The sequence below is a fragment of the Tursiops truncatus genome, chromosome 1 (genome assembly GCF_011762595.2).
Source record: "Tursiops truncatus isolate mTurTru1 chromosome 1, mTurTru1.mat.Y, whole genome shotgun sequence".
Classification (NCBI taxonomy): Eukaryota; Metazoa; Chordata; class Mammalia; order Artiodactyla; family Delphinidae; genus Tursiops; species Tursiops truncatus.
Window position 1 is genome coordinate 59,279,822 of NC_047034.1, and position 18,633 is coordinate 59,298,454.

At 41.0% G+C, this 18,633-nt stretch overlaps 2 protein-coding genes across 4 annotated transcripts in view; both read left to right on the forward strand.

Annotated features, from left to right (window-relative positions):
• Positions 1 to 2,501, forward strand: part of SELP (selectin P) — a 42,477-nt gene extending 39,976 nt beyond the window's left edge. For all 3 annotated transcript variants that reach the window (XM_073804652.1, XM_019918675.3, XM_033855326.2), the window contains 2 exons: positions 937 to 992; positions 1,578 to 2,501. In XM_073804652.1, coding sequence (XP_073660753.1) covers positions 937 to 991 — 55 coding nt within the window. In that variant the 3' untranslated portion in view covers position 992; positions 1,578 to 2,501. The remainder of the gene's footprint in view (positions 1 to 936; positions 993 to 1,577) is intronic.
• Positions 2,502 to 5,651: 3,150 nt separating this feature from the next.
• Positions 5,652 to 18,633, forward strand: part of F5 (coagulation factor V) — an 84,146-nt gene continuing 71,164 nt past the window's right edge. Inside the window, exons 1-3 of the mRNA XM_019918728.3 lie at positions 5,652 to 5,841; positions 9,733 to 9,824; positions 18,058 to 18,180. Coding sequence (XP_019774287.2) covers positions 5,684 to 5,841; positions 9,733 to 9,824; positions 18,058 to 18,180 — 373 coding nt within the window. The 5' untranslated portion in view covers positions 5,652 to 5,683. The remainder of the gene's footprint in view (positions 5,842 to 9,732; positions 9,825 to 18,057; positions 18,181 to 18,633) is intronic.

Here is an 18,633-nt window from a genome sequence, read left to right on the forward strand (position 1 = left end):
CCCCTGCATCGGCAGGCGGACTCTCAACAACTGCGCCACGAGGGAAGCCCTTCATAGTGTTTTAAAAAAATCAATAGGTGCCCTAATGATAATATAAAGGAGCAATACAAGGGAAAGTGACTTGGAAATAAAATGCTAGAGCTGAGGCACTACACTAGCAGATGCTATGGGGTCGTCAGATGCTTGTACCTTCATTCAAATAGAATCACTATGAAGGCAACAGCATAAAGGTCAACTGAGAGGAATATTCTGTTAGTGATTCAAGCAATATCAGAACCATTGCCAACACCAACCTGATTTTTTTAAATGAGGAACAACTCTGGTAAAGAGTTGGAAAACCTGTTATTATCTTCCCTTAATTCACATGGCAATTACACTTTAAAAGATGCACAAAAAATTTAATATTTATATGTAAAGCAGTTAAGTTGCAGGCTCAGGGATTTTTCACCTCCATGAACGTTGAGTAGCTATTCTAAAGTTATGTGGAGTGTGTAAGAGAATTCTTTTGCGCCCCAAGCATATTAGGACATCCAGCACCCATGGCCCCTGCTTAAATGTCAATAGTAAGTCTCGATCATTAGGAAAATCAAAAAATGCCTATAGGGAGCAGTACTATCATTCTTTGAAAACTATTGCCACGTGATCAAGTATCAAGGCTGGAATTTTATAATTCACCAAGAAGCTGCAGTAGGGGCACAGCAAGTATTCAGTACCCAAAGCATCAACAATAACATGGGTATAAAGTGCAGCACAAATTACCCAGAGCTGTTAAGTGGGATCTTGAAAATCTCTTTGGTTTTATTCCTCTTTCCCACTAAAAGCAGAGAATTCCAGGGGTGGGATGGTAATCCATGGTCTCTGCAGGAACTATGTGCAGGACTGGGGTCAAGGACGAAGCATAATATGGCAGGTCATCCTTGTGTTTCTCTTCTTTAGCCACCTAGGAACATACGGAGTTTTTACAAATGCTGCATTTGACCCAAGCCCTTAAGGTAAGTTATCTACGAAAGTATTTTTGAAGAAAATAGAACAGTAGGGGAAAAAGGAAGACTATAAAGCTTGACTTTTCTTTATATAATCATGAGTCACATTTTAACCATGTATTAAATGTTCAAACCATGCAGGAAATTGTGTTGGCAGTAGGGGACAGGTATAGCAGTAGAGCGACAATAGAAAGTGAGATCATAAGAAGATTTCCATTTCCTCCAGGATAGAAATGTTCTAATTAGACAGAACCTATGTCAGGATGTATGACATTCAATTACTGGCTGCTAGGTGGTACTGATACTGCAGCTTTGCTGGATCACCAGAAGTCACGAGTGCTAGAAAAAATGTTACAGACTTTATGGAGCCAATTCCCTATGTGACCTGCTAGGAAAACAAAAGTCATATGATAACGTCTCTCTCCCAAAAAGCTCAGTGAATGATTGAGTTTCCTAAGAGAAGTAGCCTAGATGGCAGAATATCTGGAATCTAGAAAAAGATTATACTAAGCCTTAGGGGGTACATAGGATGAGAGCTTTCTTTTATCTTTTTTGGGAAAATATAATTATTTTAATTTTTTGTCTCATTTTCAGAGACCCGTCCTTCTCTTGGTCACCTCACTGAACCTCCACAGAATCCTAATTTTGAACATCAGCCTTCCCGACAGACTTGGCTATAACTGTAGCTTAGTTGCCGCAGTTTTCTGTAAATACTTGTGAATAAAGGGCATGGAATTTCCTTTAGATTAGCTGTGGACGAGAGCAGAAGGACTGTATCACAAGCCCCAACTCTCCACCCACCACCCCTTCCTGCTCCAGTTCCTCTTCCTCCAACACAAGCCTCAGAAGCTGGGACTGAATGTTTCTGCCGTCGTCTGTGGGCTTTGCCCCCACTGTCTCTTGAGATACTAATTAACTAGAGCCTGGAGCATCTGACTCACCAGAAGACCAGACTGCAGAAAAATAAGAATGCCTCTTTATTTTTGGATTGGAGGAAATCATCCTCTACTTTGCTGGAAGGCAGGAGGCCTCTCTGACTTGAGGGAATTTCTGTAGGATTTCCTGGGTCTTCACTGCTTGCTGTTTGTGAAGGCTTTTAGACCTCTGCTGCGAGGCTTCAAGAGGAGCCTCTGGATGGCACCAGAGGCTGCAGAAGACTAAGGATCGAGACAGGAAGATACATGTCACTGTAGACCTTCCCTCCACCAGTCATTCTCCCCCAGACGACCCAAAGACCAATACTCGAATGTCTAATTAAAAGGATTCCCCCAAATGCCATGTTCTATTATTTGACATTTTGTTGAATAAGATCTGTGTCCGTCACTTTTCATACATGAATGTAATGCACAATCACAGTAGTCCCAATGACAAGCTCAACCCTTCAGTGAGCACATATGTATCTTACCACCACCATAAACACACAAGAAAATCAGAGAAGCAGAAAAATGTCTTCATCACCTGAGTGTGTTTTACACGTTCTTTAATTCACGTGCTTAATAAATAGGTTATTGAAAGCTACACAGTAGTTGTCTGAAACTGATACAAAAATTATAGAGCCAAACAATATAGTTGTCCTCTCTGTGAAATGTGAGGCAATGAACATGTCACACAGACTAAGTAAACATGCAAATAAAATGCAAATAAAACATGCAAATAAAAATGATGAAAGTCTAACTAAAGGTTACAAGATTTTGCAAGAATTTTGGTAGTCATACAGACTGCCAACAAACACGTGAAAGAATGCTCAACATCATTAATCATTAGGGAAATGCAAATCAAAACTACAATGAGATATCATCTCGCACCAGTCAGAATGGCCATCATCAAAAAATCTAGAAACAATAAATGCTGGAGAGGGTGTGGAGAAAAGGGAACCCTCTTGCACTGCTGGTGGGAATGTGAATTGGTACAGCCACCATGGAGAACAGTATGGAGGTTCCTTAAAAAACTACAAATAGAACTACCATACGACCCAGCAGTCCCACTACTGGGCATATACCCTGAGAAAACCATAATTCAAAAAGAGTCATGTACCAAAATGTTCATTGCAGCTCTATTTACAATAGCCCGGAGATGGAAACAACCTAAGTGTCCATCATCAGATGAATGGATAAAGAAGATGTGGCACATATATACAATGGAATATTACTCGCCATAAAAAGAAACGAAAATGAGCTATGTGTAATGAGGTGGATAGGCCTAGAGTCTGTCATACAGAGTGAAGTAAGTCAGAAAGAGAGAGACAAATACCGTATGCTAACACATATATATGGAATTTAAGAAAAAAAATGTCATGAAGAACCTAGGGGTAAAACAGGAATAAAGACACAGACCTACTAGAGAATGGACTTGAGGATATGGGGAGGGGGAAGGGTAAACTGTGACAAAGCGCGAGAGAGGCATGGACATATATACACTACCAAACGTACGGTAGATAGCTAGTGGGAAGCAGCCGCATAGCACAGGGAGATCAGCTCGGTGCTTTGTGACCGCCTGGAGGGGTGGGATAGGGAGGGGGGGAGGGAGGGAGATGCAAGAGGGAAGAGATATAGGAACATATGTATATATATAACTGATTCATTTTGTTGTAAAGCAGAAACTAGCACACCATTGTAAAGCAATTATACTCCAATAAAGATGTTAAAAAAAATTTTGGTAGTAACCTTGGGATTTAGGGACACATTGCTTTTAAAAAGTTTCACTCCTATACTGTACATAGCATCTCTGACTGCTTACTTTATGCCAATCACTAGGCTCTGTGTTATAGGATGATGATTATCACCCTGTCTCCTGAGTCAGAATCTGCCTTTTGTAAAATCGTCCCAGGGAATTCTGATGGTTTATCAGCTTTGCGAACCACTGATACTATAGATACAGAAGGATAAGGCATTCACCGTTCCTGTTCTTGAATAGCTTATCATCTAGTTGGGGACACAATAGACACCAATACAAAGTGATAGAGAGTAGTCAACATCAGTATGTTATTTGAAGCATGTGGTAGGAATTCATAAAATGGAGAAGTCAAGTTGGCCCAGAATCAAGGAGATAGAACTCTGATTGGACTTTAGGGAGTGGACAGTCTGAGTTGATCAAATAACATCGGCCAAGAAGCAAAGACGGAGACCTTATGTTGAGGAGACTGAAGACATCATAGAGATCTCATGTGAGGTGCTACATTACAATTTATTGAATCTGTTGAGACAAATCATAGAAGCTTGGAGGCATGTAGATTCAGGGGACCCGGGATAAGTCATAATGATGCTTCAGACAAGATAATTTTCAGATTCTCTATAAATAGCAAAATCATATCTTAAGGCCACGTGAAATAGCAAGATCCTCCGAGATACATAAAGGGCCCTGGAGGCAGGAAAAATATAATCATAGTAATCAACACGTGCTGTGTGCTTTCCAACTGCTAGGAATTATATACTTCACAGTGTTCTTTTATCCTCCCAACCACCCGATCTGAAAAAACTATTATTATCATCCCTGTTTTGCAGGTGTCAGAATTGAGCTCCAGAGAGGTTGTGTAACGTATCCAAGAGAACACAGCTAGTAAGTGGGATTGAAATCTGGTCTGATTCTCTCAGTGAAGCTCTTTAAGCCCTCTCCTCTGTCACTGCCTAGGTGGCCACAGGCCCTTATCAAGACAGAACTGGGCAACAGAGAAAGACAAATATCATATATTGCTTATATGTGGAATCTAAAAAAATGATACAAAGGAACTTACTTACAGAACAGAAATAGACTCACAGACATAGAAAACAAACTTATGGTTACCAAAGGGGAAAGGGGGGAGCAATCAATTAGGAGTTTGGGATTAACATATACACACTACTATATATAAAATAGGTAAACGACAAGGACCTACTGTATAGCACAGGGAACTCTACTCAATATTTTATAATAACCTATAGTGGAAAATAATCTAAAAATAATTTGTATATATATATATATTCATATATATATATTCATATATATGAATCACTTTGCTGTATACCTGAAACTAACACAACATTGAATCAACTATATTTCAATATACATATATATTTTTTAAAAGACAGAACTGTGCATGGGTAGAAGTCAGTAAAATGGGCCAGGCCAGCAGGCCCCATTCACGTGACCATCCCCTTGCTTCTTCACCACCTGAAAATACAATATTTCTGTGCCCAGTAACAGGGCATAGGGCCCTCTTCCTCAGATCAGAAGGAGAGCAGTGTGGTGAAGGGATTTGGGTCCCACTGCCCTGGGAATTGCAGAGCTCCTGGTAAGTGTGAACTCTGCCCCAGGCAGTGTTTATGGCGGCGGGGTCTGATGAGGGGCTACTGAGCCGTGGGGTCAGCAGATGGAAGCTGGGGGGGCGGGGACAGTGTTGCCCCGTCTCATGAATCCCTGAGCACTGCCCTGCCTGCTAGAGCCGCTGATTGCTGCCCTTTCTCCACTGGTAGTAAAACAGTCACTAACCTGGTTGCTCTCCCTAATACCTCCTGTCATCTGGAGCAGTGACCTAGTCAACCCCAGCCTGGAAAGGCCCCAGGAGGTGGGGACAGCGTGGGCTGCAGCTGCCGCGACGCCTGGGGGAGCTGTACAGGAGGAGGACACTGCCACCCGCAGCCGCGCGGCGCTCACTGCAGTCCCAACAGCGGCCAAGCCCGGCCAAGCCGGGCGCAATCGGCTGAGGCAGAGGCAGGAAAGGAACCATGTTCCCAGCTTGCCCTTGCCTCTGGGTCCTCGTGGTCCTGGGCTCCAGCTGGGCAGGCTGGGGGAGCCTAGGGGCTGAAGCAGCGCGGCTAAGGCAGTTCTACGTGGCTGCTCAGAGCATCAGCTGGAACTATCGCCCCGAGTCCACATACCTTAGGTAAGGCAGGCATGGCGACCGGTGGGCTTTTCCAGGGAGGACAATCTATTTCTTTTAGAGAGCATTCCCTTTGCAATTGCACTGCTTTTTTTTTTTTTACTTCAGGTAGGTAAATACAATGAATAGAATAGCATAATGAATAAAATAAGCTTGGTGGATGCCCATTTTGCCTCCAGTAATACAAGTTTATCATTCTGAGGATATAGAAAATAGTGTTTGGCTAGATGCTGTTTCAAGTTTGCTGTTAATACAGTTTTGTTAGTATGATTGATAGTTGATTTAATATATTGATTGATTCAAAAGCACCAGGTACCTACCTCTTCACTCCTGTTCCAGATTTTTAGTAGTCTAGTATTTTATTAAACTTCTAGCTACATATTATTTATTCCATGTCCACATAACTTCATCTTCTAAAACTAAAGATGTACACTGTATACTTTATTATAAGCAGGTTATTCGATAACAACTGCTATAATTTTGTTCTTTTCTTATAAATGACTTTCAAAACATCATCAGTTCATAAAAATGCAACATTGTTGTTCTTGTACCTTTTTTCTGCTTCGTGTGACTCTTCATTTTTCTCCCATTCTTAATCACTCCCTGGGATATGGTCTACTCTGGCTATTTTGATAGAGTCACTATTAAAAGGCATATGTGACTTAGAGGGGGGTTAAATAATAAAACTCTATTCGAGTTGCAAACTATTTTTCCTAATTGAAAGGTTAAAAATAAGACTCCACAGAAATTAAACAAATCATAGGTTCTACTCAATATTTCCAGTTCGTTATGTTTTTATTTCTTTTCATGGTAAACCTCTTAGTGTGACTTAAGTTTTTTTGTAACTTAGCATCACAGTTTAAGCAATTGTGAACGATGTGTTCCTCTTTTACAGTTTCGAAACCAAAGCAATCTGCCAAGAAGATATTGTAATGTTTTAAGCCTTTTAGTGTATAACATTACCCTTTCAAAACCTTTTCTTTGTAATTGGGTTATTTTGGAGGGCATTGCATCTTGGTCTTGTAATAATAAGAAGTCCCCCTTTTTTTTTTGTACAAAAATGGAGGGACTTCTTATTTAAATATTGTACATTTAAATACATTTAAAATATTGTATTTCAAGGTGATAATCTAGGTCACACCCACACCCTTAGAGAACTGCTGCTGACTGAAACCCCAAAGGAAGTAGCAGTCTTTCCAACATTAATTGTCCTGCTCTTGGGTAGAACACTAACTTGGTTGCTGGCTTTCCTGTGTCACACTGTGCTTATGCTTTGGAGTTTGTTCTTTCTTCTGTAATTAACAACAAGAATAACAAGCAGAATTTTGGAGGCAGAATCACATAGGGCAAAACCCTGATTCATATGGTGAATTCACATAGGAAGCCATGATTGGTCATCCTATCCTCTCTGTGGCTGAGTTTCCAGAATTCTGGGAAGAGGTGTTCCTCTGGTATCAATTACTGAGTCAAAACCATACAGTGATAATCCAGACCAACTGTCCATATTTTTGAACCTCAAATCATGTCATTTCTTTCTAGTACTTTTATGTGAAAAGTCTAACCTTGTATCTGGCTGCTTAAACTAAGAACTTGTTCTAAATTGTCCTACATCTAGAGCTAATGATACTCACTAGAAAGAAATCAACATAGACAACTCCATCCTTTGCTAAAGTGTATTTTAGCACAAAGCAAAGATCTTTCCTTATTTCATGTAATATTGGCAGGACAGTGCCTTTTAGAGGTGAAATATATCTTTCATTCTTGCTCTGGGGCTGAAGTGAATGGTTTTGAAAATTTCCCTAAGGAAACATGTTCAATCACATGTATATAGTAACAGATATTGAAAAAAATACATATGTATTTTTTCTCGTGTTCTAGCTTTATATGATTTTATTATGAATAAATCATCCTTAAATAGTCCTCATAAATGGAAAATTCATCATGCATATTGTTTGAATTCATGTCATCTTTAACTTTCAGACAAATTATTTTCCAATAGCAATTCAATTGTTCAAATTAAAATAAATATACCTCAGTATGCACACATAATATACACAGGGAAACATATTAGGAAACACACCTCTATTAAAATTACTCCACATAAAAGACTAATTTTTCTTAGTAAAGATTTTTTACTGTCACCTATACTCCTGTATTTAAAGATCTAAGGTTAGGGACGGGAGCTACGTTTCAACTGTACATAAAACTAAACACACAAAATTACCACCACAGATAAATAAAAATGGACCTTCACATTAGGGACACAAACTAACATACAGAATCCTAGGGTTCTTGGGCTCTAAAAACTCTATGAGGTTGTTTAATTCATTTTCAACTTTCATGTTTTAACTTCTTACTTTTCCCCACACCCAAAGCACCAATACCCCTAGCAAATAGTTGTCTAGTTTCTACTTGAATGCTTCCAGTGACTGAGAACCCACCACCTTCAATAGCTAGCCATTCCAAAAATACTTACTCATGCCTCCTTTAATCCTGTTTCCAAATATTAACACAGTTCTTGTATCTTACATTTTAAAATTAAGAGAATGACTATAATTACAGATTTTTCTGCTCTCCAGGAAAACCTAAAAGCTCAAATCCAATTATCATTATATTTTTAAAATACTACTAGCTAACACGCATTGAATATTTACAATGTGCCAGCTCTAAACCTTTTGTAGGTATTAACTTATTTAAAACTTGTAACAGTTCTGTGAGGGAGATTTTACTATTAGTCCCAGCTCACAATGATAGAAACAGAGGCACAAATTGATTAAATAAACTTTTCAAGGTTATATAGTTAACAAGGGGTAGACACAGGATTCAAACCCAGACACTCTGAATCTACAACCAGTTCTCTTAGCTTCTGTGCTACATAGACATCATGGCAAATGTGATTAGTATCCCTCTCTGTTACACCCTAGTTATAGTGGGACCACTTTCTGGATTAGGAAGCATAACAAAGCCAATATGGGCAACTGGTTTAGACATTGGTAAGAAATTTCCCCTAATTATCTTTCCTTCATCTTTGAGCTTAAGACAAGGATAGGAATCATGTGCCCATCTTTAGAGACACTGAAGAAAAAGATGGGAAAGTATCCCAGTTCTTTCCCTGCTGCCCTCTCTCTGAATTTTTAACCATGAAAACAGTCATCCCTTGGTACCTGTGGATATGGAACCCACAGATACAGGGGGATAACTGTACTAGTCTGTTTTATATAAGGGACTTGAACATCTACAGATTTTGGCTCCGGGGTCATCCTGAACCAACCTCCCACAGATACCAAGGGATGACTGTACAATGGTTTTTGAATCCTGGCTTTGCCATTATCAACTGATTCTCCTTGGGCAAGTTACTTAAACTTCCTGAGACTTAGTTTTTTCATTTGTTTGTTTCCTATATGAATCTCAGGGTCTTGACTCCATTAGCTATCTTCAACTTCTCAGCGAGAAATAGAGTCCACCAAATCAATAGTTCCTTACAATGTTCCCCAGTCACATAAGACTGTATTTGATTGATGAGTTGAAAAACAGCTCACATATTTATTCATAAAGGATTTGGTCATGTCTTTAATCATTTAAAATCTAAGCCTAAAGTTTGGGTTCACACTATCATCTTGGGTTCTATTTTAGAAAATTGATTCTGAGTAACAGGATTGGTTAGGGCAGACTAAATTTGTGAAAGAATGGTTATCACAACAGAATATTCTTGAAGACACCAATAATTATTTTATTAACTTTGCTTACTGTTCATATTTATAAGACCTTGGGCTTCTGAACTGCAGTTAAAAATACTGTTATTTCTAGTAAAAGTCTGAGGACATGAGAGATATATTTTGTTGTAATGTGCGAAGTAGATGTCAGGTAAGCCTTTCAAATTTATTTTATTTCCAGTTCGAATACTTCTGCAACCTCCTTTAAGAAAACTGTCTACAGAGAGTATGAAGCATATTTTCAGAAAGAAAAACCACGATCCACAACTTCAGGTAAGCCTGAAATATATTTTTCAATTTTAAAGATAAAGCTCTATGGATAATTTGATATTCATATATATCTAAAATATTCACTTAGTGATCTTTTACAGAAATGTGTGTTTCTGTTATTTTGGCTAGGTAATTGGTAGAGCTCTTATTCATAGTACTGAGAATTGAGAAAAGCAAAGCATTAAGCCAGACTAGGGGCCCCTCTGAGCATGGGGCCCTGTCCAATTTCATGGGTCTCATGCCCATGAAGCCAGCTGTTTTTGACTGTGATTAAAAAAAAACTAAACTAAACTTCTAAGTGTTTGAATTTGTATTCACTCATCTAACAAACGATTATTGAACACCTGCTGTGGGTGCTCAATTGAACTAGGCACTATGGATGCCACGCTGGACAAGAGAGACACATCACCTGCCTTCCTGGAGCTTATGGTCTAGTTTAATGAGCACAGATGAGCCTTAGCAAATGATGATTTGCTGGGTCCCAAGACTCATTTAAAGGAACTGTATATGGCTGATTCTTTTGCATCTATCTTTCCCATCTCTTCTGTTTTATTTAGTGTGATGTATATAACAGCTATAATTTTTAGAGGAAAAAATCTCTTGTTTTTCTCACCTCTTTTTTAATTAAGGAAAGTAGGCTGAATGGGTTTCTGGGATCGTAAATATGGTAAATATGGTAACATAGGTCACAGAACTGATAAAGGCCGTTAAGAGAGAACTTCCTCCAGTTAGGTCCCCTAGTCAGTAATTCAACTCATCCTTCCCCCCAACCAGGTGAAGACCTGTCATCTTCCCCAGACTCGTCCTTCTATCTCTTTTATTCATTCCATCTTGTTCTGCCTCCTCCTCAGATCTCCCTTTATCTTCAATCTTTCCTTAAATGGAGACTTCCCTTCCGTCAAAAATCCTCAACAATAAAACAGAACACAACTTATGTTCAAATTAAAATCCGGTCTCAAAAAAAAGTCTCCCCTTGACTCTGTCTGCCTTTTCTCCCCTTTCCTTCACTACCAATTTCCTGTGTGATTGGTACATTTCATTCTCTATCATATCAAATTACTCTCCTAAAAGGGGCCCCATGACCTCTTAGATGCCAGACCAATGCTTTCTTTCCAGTTATTTTCCCACTTGATATTACTAGGACATGTAATGCTCCCCCTTCTTGAAACTCTCTCTTTACCTTGTTTCCCTGGTGCCACTTCCCCTGCTAACGGAGATGGAATGGAAGTGAATGGAAGGTGAGGAAATGTAAGTAGGAGGAACTTACATCGATAACTCTTTCCTGAAACTTGGCTCCAAATGGGAGGAGAAATAGGGTAGTTCTGGGAGGGAATGAGGGGTTTAAGGATATTTTAAGAGTTTTATTTCAAAAAGGACAGTGACTTAAAATATCTAAGTGCTCAAGGGAAGAATCCAATAGAAAAGGAGAGGATAAAAACATCTGAGGGAGAATAACTGATGGAGCCAGACTCAGAAGAAACAGGAAGTGATGTGATTCAAAGCTGGGTTGGATCAGCCTGAGGTGGAAGAGATACTAACCTTCATGGGGGGCTGGGTGGGGAGCCTGGCAAGGGACCAGGTGAGTAAGCTTTTATTAATAAGATTACTAATAAAATTAAGTTTGTCATTTTGGTCAGGAAATTAAAGGATCTCCTGTCCTCTACAGACTCTGTAGTCTATTCATTTTTATAGATCCAGCTTCAAGCTTAGTATGTCCAGTAGATATTTAAGAACTATTTAATTAAATTAAGTTGTGAGTGGGTAAAGGGAAGACGAGCTGGGAAACATATTCATTAGGCCTGGGAAAAGAGGAATTGGGCAGAGATTCAGAGCTCTCCTTTTTGTGACTTTTGCCAAGTTCACTGAATTTGAATGTGCTGTGCCGGCCATTGTGCTGAGTGCAGTAAGGGATAGAAGGACCAGTGCCAGCCTGCAGACTGCCTTTTAGGTCAGGTGTCCCCAACCCCCAGGCCACAGACTGGTACCAGTCTGTGGCCTGTTAGGAACCGGGCTGCACAGCAAGAGGTGAGCAGGGAGCCAGAGAAGTTTCATCTGTATTTACAGCCGCTCCCCATTGCTCACATTACCGCCTGAGTTCCGCCTCCTGTCAGATCATTAGATTCTCATAGGAGCGCGAACCCTACTGTGAACTGCGCAGCGAGGGATCTAGGTTGCGCGCTGCTTATGAGACTCTAATGCCTGATGATCTGAGGTGGAGCTGAGGCGATGATGCTAGCGCTGGGGAGTGGCTGCAAATACCGATTATCATTAGCAGAGAGGTCTGACAGCCCAGAGACCATAATAAATCAATTTCCTGCAGACTCATATCAAAACCCTATCAGCGAGTGGCAAGTACAATTAAGCTGCATCTTACAAAGTAGACCGGACATAAGCAGCACACTTCAGGTGTCACTGTCTCCCAACACCCCCAGATGGGACCATCTAGTTGCAGGAAAACAAGCTCAGGGCTCCCACTGATTCTGCATTATGGTGAGTTGTATAATTATTTCAGTATATATTACAGTGTAATAATAATAGAAATAAAGTGCACAATAAATGTAATGCGCTTGAATCATCCCCAAACCATCCCCTGCCCTGGTCCGTGGAAAAACTGTCTTCCACAAAACCGGTCCCTGGTGCCAAAATGGTTGGGGACTGCCGTTTTAGGTGATACCGAGGCATCAATCATTTTTTAAAATTAATTCTTATTGGAGTATGGTTGCTTTACAATGTTGCGTTAGCCTCCACTGCACAACTAAATGAATCAGCCATACACATACAGATAGCCCCTCCCTTTTGGACTTGCCTCCCATTTAGGGTACCACAGTTTATTAGGTAGAGTTCCCTGTGCTCATTTTTGAAGAGGAGAAGACTGTGACCAAAATCCTTGGAGCTGATTAATTTTGTAGTGATTTCCTGATTCAACCTCATAAGTTAGAAGTAAACCTTGATAGTTGATTTATGTTTAAGCCTGGTACACTTAAAATATTACCTTTGTCAACCCCAGTGTATCTCATAACATATTTGTTTTATGTGAACTCTGAGGCATTTTAACATTCATTTTCATGCAACCTCTTCCTGAACTCCCAAAGTTGCTTCATTATGAACCTTGGAGCACAGGGGTGGTGTCTTATTCAGCTCTGTAACCCTATAATAATTGATACTAGGAGGCAAACCTGATGTAAAGGAAAAGTCTCAGATTTTTAATAAGATCTGGTGTGAACACTGCCACTGACTATGTGGCCTTCCCCATTCTATTGCCTAGTTCTGTGTTCTTTGTACCTTTTGCTTATTTCCTGCTCCACCCATCTGGTGGGTATGATTCTAGCCATGTGCCCCATTTCTGCAGCATGAGCCCAGAAGTTATTGTAATTACAGGTGGGGCTAAGGCTACAGGACTGGAGGTCTGATGAGGCACCTGTCCAGTGAGGTTTGTGGACATGTGGACAGGTGGAGGGGCCAGGCTCATTTTCAGAAATCCTGTCTTGGGCTCTAAAATGGCTAGTTTTGAGTCTCTGTGTATTTTCCAGGAAGATTATGAAATGTTTGTCCCCAAAGGGGTTTTATATTAACAGCAACAATGGGCTGCCCTGTATTCTGCAACACATTATTCACCTGAGAGCAGGGGATTGCATTAGCTGGCCTCCTGTAGTCCTTTCCAACTCCAAAACTGCAAGAAATTGGGTACATGCTGTGCTAACTTCCTGGGATCTCAAGACAGGCTACTCCTTCCCCCAATTTGGCTTTGGGCACTGAGGAGAGGGTGGAAAAGGTCTTAGGCCATCTGGCTAATGGAGGAACTAAACAGCAGCTCAAACAACGTTCAGCCATGTGTTTGCCTACATGCATGAAGGTATTTGGTTTGTATTTATAAGAACATCCCTTTGTTTTGCTTTAATTCTGAAGAAGCAGATAGGGAGGCTAAATAAATATTGCAAAGAACTCATTGCAGTAAGAGGTGAAATCACTTAGAAGACTTATTCTGGGCATCTGGCATTTGCAGCCATGTGATGCCAACAAACAAATCGACCAAGCAAGGCAACCACGGCAACAAAATGCAGTGGACAACGTGACAGCAGTCAGCATCTGATTGGGCTCAGGGGCATTCTGGGCGGTGGGAGTAGCCAGTGGGGACTTCTGCTGGGAGCTAGGACTGAGGGTGGCAGCCAGAAGAGAGGGGTCAGCCAGTGGAGTCAGATGTGGCCAGGAGTCAAAAATGGTGTGGACTTTGGGACTGTTCAGGAAAGTGGGGGATCTGACCCGCCCTGCAGAAGGTGCTTAAGAAAGCTTTGGTTCAAGAGTCCAGAGAACTGAGTTCTACACCCAGCAATGCCACCCAGTCACTCTCCGCACCCACTTCCCAGGCTTTGTAACCATCTCTATAATGAGGATTAAACTATGTGGCCTCCATGGTCCTGTGCAGAACTAACATAAGAACACACAAACAAAAAGCTTCAGGCACAAGGTCAATATAAACTCTAGGACTGGAGTTCAGTGAAAGGAATAAGTGGGTGGAAAGATAGGAGTTGGGGAAAGATAGGACCGCTATCTCAGAGATCACATTTTATCAATGCTAATAGGAAATTAGTGTTCTATTGCTGTAACACGTTACCACAAACTTAGGGGCATAAAACAACACAAATGTATTATCTTAGCGCTCTTGAGGCCAGAAGTCCAAAATGAGTTTCACTGGGTTAAAGTCAAGGTGTTCGTAGAGCTCTATTCCTTCTAGAGGCTCTAGGGGAGAATCGTTTCCTTGCCTTTTCCAGTTACTAGAAGCCACCTGCACTCATGGGCTCATGGCCCCTTCCTCCGTCTTCAAAGCCAGCAGGCAGCATCTTCCAATTGCTAACTCAGACACTCCTGCATCCCTTTTATGAGAGATTTTATGATTACATTGGGTCCACCTGGATAATCCAGGAAACTCTCCCCGTCTCAACATCTTTAACTTAATCACACCCACAGAATCCATTTTGCCATATAAGGTAGCATATCCATGGGTCCCAGGGATTAAGTCAGGGACATCTCTGGGAGGCCATTATCCTGCCTGCCACACCCACCAAACAAAACCCTCCCACAACATCCTCCGTTTCAGAGAATGGCACCCTCATCCACCCAGCCTTCCAAGCCAGAACGTCACCAGCCATCCATGCCAACTTGATCTCCCTCATCCTCCACTCCATGTTCAACCCATCAAGTCCTGACAACTTGATTTCCTAAATAGCTCTCTAATACGTTCTCTCCTTATTATCTCCATTGCCCTAACCTTAAACTAAGCCAAGTCACCAACATCTCTCTCCTGGAGCCTTCCATCTATTCTCTCAACATTCACTCTGGTTTCTCCCCAGATCAGAGGTTTAAAAACCAATATGTGGTTCATGTCACATCCCTGCTTCCAGATACTCTTAGGTTAAAACGCAAAAGTCTAAGAGGCCCACAAGGCCCTATGTGACTGGACCTCTGATCATGCCTTTGGCTTCACTTTCTGCCTATCTCTCTTACCTACTAAGCTCTACCTTCCCATGGCTGTCAGTTCTCTGAATAGGCCAAGTTTTCTGGCACCTCAGGGCCTTCGCACATGCTAAACCCACTCCCTGGAATGCCCTTGTCTATCCCTTTGCCTCTTTGCCTTTGGACTTCAGTTAATGCATCACTTCCTCAGGGAAGCATTTCCCAACCCTGATTACCTCCCTGCTTCTAAGATTAGACTAGATGCTTCTGTCAAATGCTCTTAAGAGAATCCTGTACTTTTCTTTCATAATATGAACCACAGTTTGTAATTCAATATTTGTGTGATCATTTGTTAAAATCTGTCTTTCCTTCTATTTTCTAAGCTCTATGAAGGCAGGGGGTACATCTATTTTACTCACCATTGCAATTCTAACACCTAGGATAAAGTGAGCACTCAATATTTGTTGAATGAATGAATAACTACAAGGTGGGGGGCTGCAATACCAAGAGGTGGCTAAAAGCTCAGTATCTAGAATCACACAGATTTAAGTTTAAATCATGGCTCTGCCTCTAATTAGCTGTATAATATTGGGCAAGATATTTAAATTCTCTGAGGCTCAGTTTCCTCATCTATAAAATAAAGATCTTACTATCTACCTTAAAGATGTATTGGGAGGTTTAATGTAAGGACTTAGAGTGCTCAAATATATCAAGAGGGACGTTTATAATGATCGCCACTGCAAACAAATGCCAGTTGAACTCCATGACTACTGTAACTTCCCTTTCCTGTTCCTGTGATTCCTAATGGGCAGAAACCAACCCCATGAGAGCTTATGGATGGCTTGGAAGTGAGAACAGTCAATTGTCCGGAAGAGAGCTTTTGGTGACAGGTTCTCAAGCTTTGGAGGACATCAGAATTACTCAGGGGTACACATCTAAAATGCAGGTTCCCAAACCCCACCTCCAGAGACTCAGGTTCATTGAGGCTGAGATAGTATTTACTTGGGAGTCTGCCTTTTAGTTAGACCCTCACTGATTCTGATGCAGAGCATCCGAGGACTACACTTTGGGAAATTCTAATATATGATTCTTCAAAAACCTTACTCAAATATCAACTCTTCCCTTAACTCTGCAGACAGAACTGGTCCTTCATCCTCTCTGCTCCCGTAGCACTTGGCCCGTATCTCAGCGGTAGCTCCTACCGAATGTCTATCTCTGAACGAGCTTGTGATCTCCTTAAGGACAGGGACGGTGCCTTATTTACCCAGGTGGCCCCAGAGCCTAGCACAGTGCCTGGGATGTAGTAAGTGAAACCTCACTCTTGATTTCTGCACCCTAACCTGCTCAACCCGCTGTGTCCCCATCAAAGTAACTGATAACATTATTTATCCAGTTGCTCAGATCAAAAACCTTGGTGTCATCCTTGACTTCTCTCTCTCAAGTGCCACATCCAACTCCTCAGCAAATTTGCTGGCTCTACTGTTGAAATGTCCAGAATCCAACCTCTTCTCCCCACCTCATTGCTACACATGCTGGCCCAATACACTGTTGTCTCTCGTTTACACCACCTGTTCTGCTTCCACTCTTGTCACTACACAGAATATTTTGTACACAGCAGCTAGGATGAACTTTTAAAAATTATTTATTTATACAGCAGGTTCTTATTAGTTATCTATTTTATACATATTAGTGTATATATGTCAATCTCCCAATTCATCACACACACACACACACACACACACACACTTTCCCCCCTTGGTGTCCACACGTTTGTTCTCTACATTTGTGTCTCTATTTCTGCCCTGCCAACTGGTTCATCGGTACCGTTTTACTAGATTCCACATATATGCATTAATATATGATATTTGTTTTTCTCTTTCTGCCTTACTCTGTATGACAGTCTCTAGGTCCATCCATGTCTCTACAAATGACCCAATTTCGTTCCTTTTTAGGGCTGAGTAATATTCCATTGTATATATGTACCACATCTTCTTTATCCATTCATCTGTCAATGGACATTTAGGTTGTTTCCATGTCCTGGCTCTTGCAAATAGTGCTGCAATGAACATTGGGGTGCATGTGTCTATTTGAATTATGTTTTTCCCTGGGCATATGCCCAGTAGATTGAACTTTTAAAACATATCAGACCATGTCTCTCTGTTGCACAAAGCTCCAGTGATTTCCCATTTCACTTAGAAGAAAATCCAGAGTCCTTACCATGGCCCATAGAGGGTGATCTGCCCTCTCCACCCCCAACTTTTCTCACTCTGGCCACACTGTTTGTCTGACTGTTCTTTGGATACATCAAGCTCCTGCCTCAGGGACTTTGAATTTGCCTCAGGACCAGAGAACAGTCTGATCTGCTCCCTGACTTCATTTAGGTCTCTGAGGTCTCCCCTTCAGAGAGATCTAAAGTAGCCAGTCACCCTTCTTACATTACCCTGTATAAATGAAAATGAACATCTTTCTTGACCCAAGATGGTAGTCTCCCCAGGAATGACAGTGGATCAGAATGGGGTGGACATGGTCAGAACTATTTCTTCTACTCTCTTAACTAGCTTTGGGCCCAAGCCAAGTGTTTCTACCTTCCTATCCTTATCTGCCTGCATGTAATATAGAGTTAATGAGCTGGCAAAGCCTTCTAGATTGAAGATAAACAGGTCAACCTCAGGACTGAGAGGAATGACGGCAATCACCCGTGGGGTTTTCTGCATGTTTTTCTTGCTTAGCAGCTCTGTCTTGGTAATCCTGAACACAGACATATTTTAAATCCTTGTTTTCATAGGACTTCTCGGGCCTACTTTATATGCTGAAGTTGGAGACATCATGAAAGTTCACTTTAAGAATAAGGCAGACAAGCCCCTAAGCATCCATCCTCAAGGAATTAAGTACAGTAAATTCTCAGAAGGTAAGAGGAATTTAACATCCCTCTGACAAGGGAAAACTTACAACTCTTTACCACCTGTGTCAAACATTTTAAACCATATTGTTGACCAAGTTAGAGAAATCTCCTTTCCTGCAACTGGTAATTATAAAAGTTGCTGCCTTTGTAGATTTCAGAGAGGAAAATGAAAAAGTTCTGGGGTCATCTGGACCTCAGTTTTTTGGTAGGTTCTTGTTTTTTAATAGTTGGATGGGCAAGTTACCTAATCTTTATGAACTCCAATATGTTCCTCTGCAAAATGAGAATAATAATACATATATTGCAAGAGGGGTTAAGGCAGGGGTCTACATACTTTTCTGTGAAGAGCCAGTAAATATTTTGGGCTTTGTGAGCTATGGAATCTCTGTTGCAACTACTCAACTCTACTCTTTAGTACAAAAACAGCCATAGACGATATGTAAATGGATGCACACGGCT